Here is a 4,254-nt window from a genome sequence, read left to right as displayed (position 1 = left end):
TTTATTTGCACTTCAAAACTCTTCATACGAAATACAAACGATTTAAAATAATAATTTTTACAACCGGAGGTTTTGTCCGGTCAAGTACATACGAATCGCACCCCTCGTTACTTCTATCATGATTATATGAACCAAATATCGATTTATCATCTCCATAGCCTTGAAAAGTAGACGTTGCTATGTAGTTTACATCCACTTTGTCAGAGGGCAGTAGTGCGCGGCAGCATTTTGAGGTTACAGGTTTTGGGTCATCATGTCCTCTCTCAGGTTTCTCTCTGTCCAAACTATATCGTTGGTCATCGTTGCACGTGCCAACCAGTGCCAACGTGTGCACGCCTTGTTTGAAATTCGTGGCGGTGAGAAGTGAGGTTACAAATCTATTAATTTGGAACATAAGCAAATTCGAAAGGAATATCATGGAAATCGAGTCTGTTAAGAAGAATCGTCTTAAAATGAAATCGAAAGATAAAGCCATGAGCACGAATAAGGACCATAAGGACGAAATTCAGATACAAATACGTTTTATAACTAAGCAGCAGCAGTAAGAATTTATTCTTTCCTTTTATTGTTCGATATTTGTTCATAGTTTATTATTTTTCATTTTAACAATTCTAGATTTGCAGTACCAGATTTTCCCTTATCGGTCCATAGCTCGATAATCACCGACGAATTAAACACCCTGATAAACGAACTTCTGAGAGGTGAGGAAGACTTAAAGGAAGTCGCTTTGATATGTTGTACTATTTGTTTCCTTATTTCCTTCTAAATCATTCGCAATTGTTAAATCTAACATGTTATACTAATATTAAAGTATGCTTTCTAGTATATATAGATATGTATTTTTTAAATTAATTTTATGAATTATATAGAATTATCTAATTAATTATGAAAAAACTTTCTGATCATTTTGAAGATTAAATTGATTTTTCACAGAGTCGAATGATATCCAAGACCAAGTGGAATTTGATTTTCTGATATGCTCACAGTTTCTACGTAGCTCTTTGATAGAACACATCACTGATAGAGAAATTTCTACAGAGGATGTGATAGATATAGAGTATGTGGAAAAGCATCCTTCACCAGAGCCAAAGGATTGCCTGATACATGACGATTGGGTATCAGCTGTTGCTGTTTGTGGAAAATGGTTGGTATTTAATAATTGAGACAATTACAAAAACGATTTCAAAACATATTTTTGTCTAATTGGAGTATTAATCTCGAATGATTTTATTTAGGATTCTAACTGGTTCTTATGATAATATGCTACACATTTGGACATTAAAAGGCAAGCATCATCTTGTGATTCCTGGACATATATCTCCTGTCAGGGCAGTGGCTTGGATATCTCTTAATGACGATAATGCTTCCTTCGTTAGGTAGTTTGCCAGAAAATAAAATCAATTTTATATATTTTGGATATTATATCTATAGTAAACTTCTTTGCTCATACACATATAGTAAAGTAGGCTCATCAAAATCAATATGAAAACGTTACGTGATATATAAGTGAATTTTCAAACATATCAATGAGTGATAGTTAACGATTTAACATACATATATATATATATATATAGTGCATCAATGGACCAGACATGTATGATATGGAATTGGGATATAACAAAGAATTCTGTGGAATGTATACATATCTGCAAAGGACACAGAAGAAGCATTGAAGCAGTCAGTATTAATTACGATAAAACGTTAATGGCAACTGGTGCTTGGGATAATATGCTATATATTTGGTCAACATGTAAGTATACTAGTATAAGAAATTGACTATTTTTTTCAAATTTCAATATATATATTTTTGAAAAATTAAAATTATAGTGTCCCATAACTTTCTTATGATTCTTTTATTTTAAAAATATATTATTTTAATAAAAAAAAAGGAAAATTAGAAATTAGAATATATGAATACGGATATAATTTGATAGCAAAAGGTGAAATATTAATTCAATCAAGACAAATCTTTCTTGCTTTCTTAAGCTACACATGAGGATGACAATGATGGAGAATCCGCGTCGAAAAGAGCAAGATCGGAATACGCAAATAAAACGAAGGTATGCAGATTAAATTAATTAAATTATAAAGTTCATCTCACTACATCTCGATCCAATTGCTTGATAGACATTCTGATATTGTCAATCATACTACTAAAATTTTTTTAATGCATTCTTATTAGTAAACACCGATTAATATTAAAAAATTTATGAAGAAAAGTATTATCGATTGTTTTACACGTTCGTGCGAATGTTTTAATATTCGTTTTACACGTAGACGCCGAAATGCGCGATGAAAGGACACAAGCAAGCGATCAGCGCGATCGTGTGGTCCGACAAAACGGAAATCATTACAGGCTCATGGGATCATACTATAAAAACTTGGGATACCGAATTAAACGGCATTAAACAGGAAATATATGGTGACAAGTGTTTCTTTGACATTGATTATTCGCCATTGTCACGAGTCGTGATAGCGGGATCAGCAGACCAACATGTGAGGCTGTATGATCCGAGGTCTACAGGTACTTTTTGTTGATTTTTTCAAATTTTTCAATCTTTGAAAATCAAAATTATTTAAATTATGAATTTTATTGATAAAATTGAATATTAAATTTTAGATTAGAAAAATTTCTTATTGAATTTCCTATTAATTTGATGTGCATTAGCATAAGCAAGTATATCAAACTTATTCATTTACTTACGATTATGCATTTCAGAAGGTACGATTGTGAAAGCTAGATTTACCTCTCACACGCAATGGGTGACGTCAGTACGCTGGTCGACCATAGACGAACACCTCTTTATTTCAGGAGCATATGATAATATCGTCAAGCTCTGGGACACGAGAAGGTTGTTTGCAGATTAAAATATCTATTAGCAAACTATTCTCAAGTACTATGTTAAAAGAATATGGGAATTTTTGTGAAATTTCATTCGGTTACAAACCTGTTATCTTAGTATTAAATTATAGATTTATTACTGGATGAAATTATCTTCAAATTAAAATTACAATCAGATCCAGATATTTATTGCAATTGAAAATCCAAAAGATGGTAATGTTATTCAATATAAAATTTATTAAAATTAACTTTTCCTTTTTAGCCCCAAGGCACCGCTGTTTGATCTCCTGGGACACGAAGACAAAGTCCTCAGCTGCGATTGGTCCAATCCTAAATTGATAATGTCCGGTGGTGCAGACAATACACTAAGGATATTCAAATCCAACCACGTAGAGCGTTAATTACAAATAGAATTTGTTATAAAATATTGTTCTGTCGCTAACAAAACGATCTTCTCCCGTTTCATAAGATAATGTGCATAAATTTGTCATATTGATAGTTAATAAAATTTAAATTAGAAAATTAACAAAAATAGATTATTACGCAAAAGGCGTCTCAATCACTTTTTGTGATGACTGTAATTTTTATCTTTCGCGTTTGAGAATCTTTTTCTTAGTTTGCACTAAATGATGTGCTTTTTTATATCATTGGAAATGAAAATATATTGACGAGTCCATCGAGAAATCGACTTTATATTCAATCATATAATATCGTATGTGAAGAATATAAAGACCTGATCGATGGTACGAATATGACAATCCATTTCTTATAATAATAAAAAAAATAAAATTGAAAATACTAACAGATTAATACTAAAGGATCTTAACAAAAACGTGCTTTTTCATTTTTTTCCCGTATTAGTAGCCGTTCTCTCCTTTCTTCTCTTCCTGGATTTCTTTCTTCAAGAACTACGTACGCGAGATGGGTGAAGTAAGAGTCGTGTCGCTCGGCATAAATCCCCAAAAACAGATCGTTTATTGATCAAAAATAAGGGATGATAATCGTGACGAATCCGGGAACTCGCTCTTCCCGCGCATCGCGAATTATTTAATTATTTACCAAACCGTTTCTTCATTACTCGTAAGTAACTCTAAAAAGACCACCGATTCAAGTGCACGCCCCTATAGTAGAGACACACATAGGGTGTTTCGCGGTAATAATACAGGAGCAGCGGAGAGCGTGCATACTCTCCGCGATAGCGCACGCACATTTTTTCCCTTTTTTTTTCTTTCTGTACAACTGTGTGTTTTTTGTATGTGTGTATGTCTGTATGTATTCCTTATAAGCGTGTGCTGTGTGTAAAATAGGCAGATGACGATTCTTCGAGAGTACACGTTATCTTCTTTTTTCTTCGAAGTTACGCACACACCTACGTACACACATGCGCACACTCTCTTCCTCTCGCTCGTACA

At 33.0% G+C, this 4,254-nt stretch overlaps 1 protein-coding gene across 2 annotated transcripts in view; it reads left to right on the top strand.

Moving 5' to 3' along the window:
- LOC108763588 (ribosome biogenesis protein WDR12 homolog) overlaps positions 1–4,254 on the top strand; it is a 44,930-nt gene extending 40,676 nt beyond the window's left edge. For both annotated transcript variants that reach the window (XM_018511343.1, XM_018511342.1), the window contains exons 4-12: positions 159–541; positions 616–701; positions 934–1,144; positions 1,236–1,376; positions 1,575–1,750; positions 1,987–2,060; positions 2,278–2,524; positions 2,720–2,852; positions 3,105–4,254. In XM_018511343.1, coding sequence (XP_018366845.1) covers positions 417–541; positions 616–701; positions 934–1,144; positions 1,236–1,376; positions 1,575–1,750; positions 1,987–2,060; positions 2,278–2,524; positions 2,720–2,852; positions 3,105–3,243 — 1,332 coding nt within the window. In that variant the 5' untranslated portion in view covers positions 159–416 and the 3' untranslated portion in view covers positions 3,244–4,254. The remainder of the gene's footprint in view (positions 1–158; positions 542–615; positions 702–933; positions 1,145–1,235; positions 1,377–1,574; positions 1,751–1,986; positions 2,061–2,277; positions 2,525–2,719; positions 2,853–3,104) is intronic.

Source organism: Trachymyrmex cornetzi, unplaced genomic scaffold, assembly GCF_001594075.2.
Source record: "Trachymyrmex cornetzi isolate Tcor2-1 unplaced genomic scaffold, Tcor1.1 scaffold37, whole genome shotgun sequence".
Taxonomy (NCBI): Eukaryota; Metazoa; Arthropoda; class Insecta; order Hymenoptera; family Formicidae; genus Trachymyrmex; species Trachymyrmex cornetzi.
This window is presented reverse-complemented; position numbering and strand designations above follow the sequence as displayed.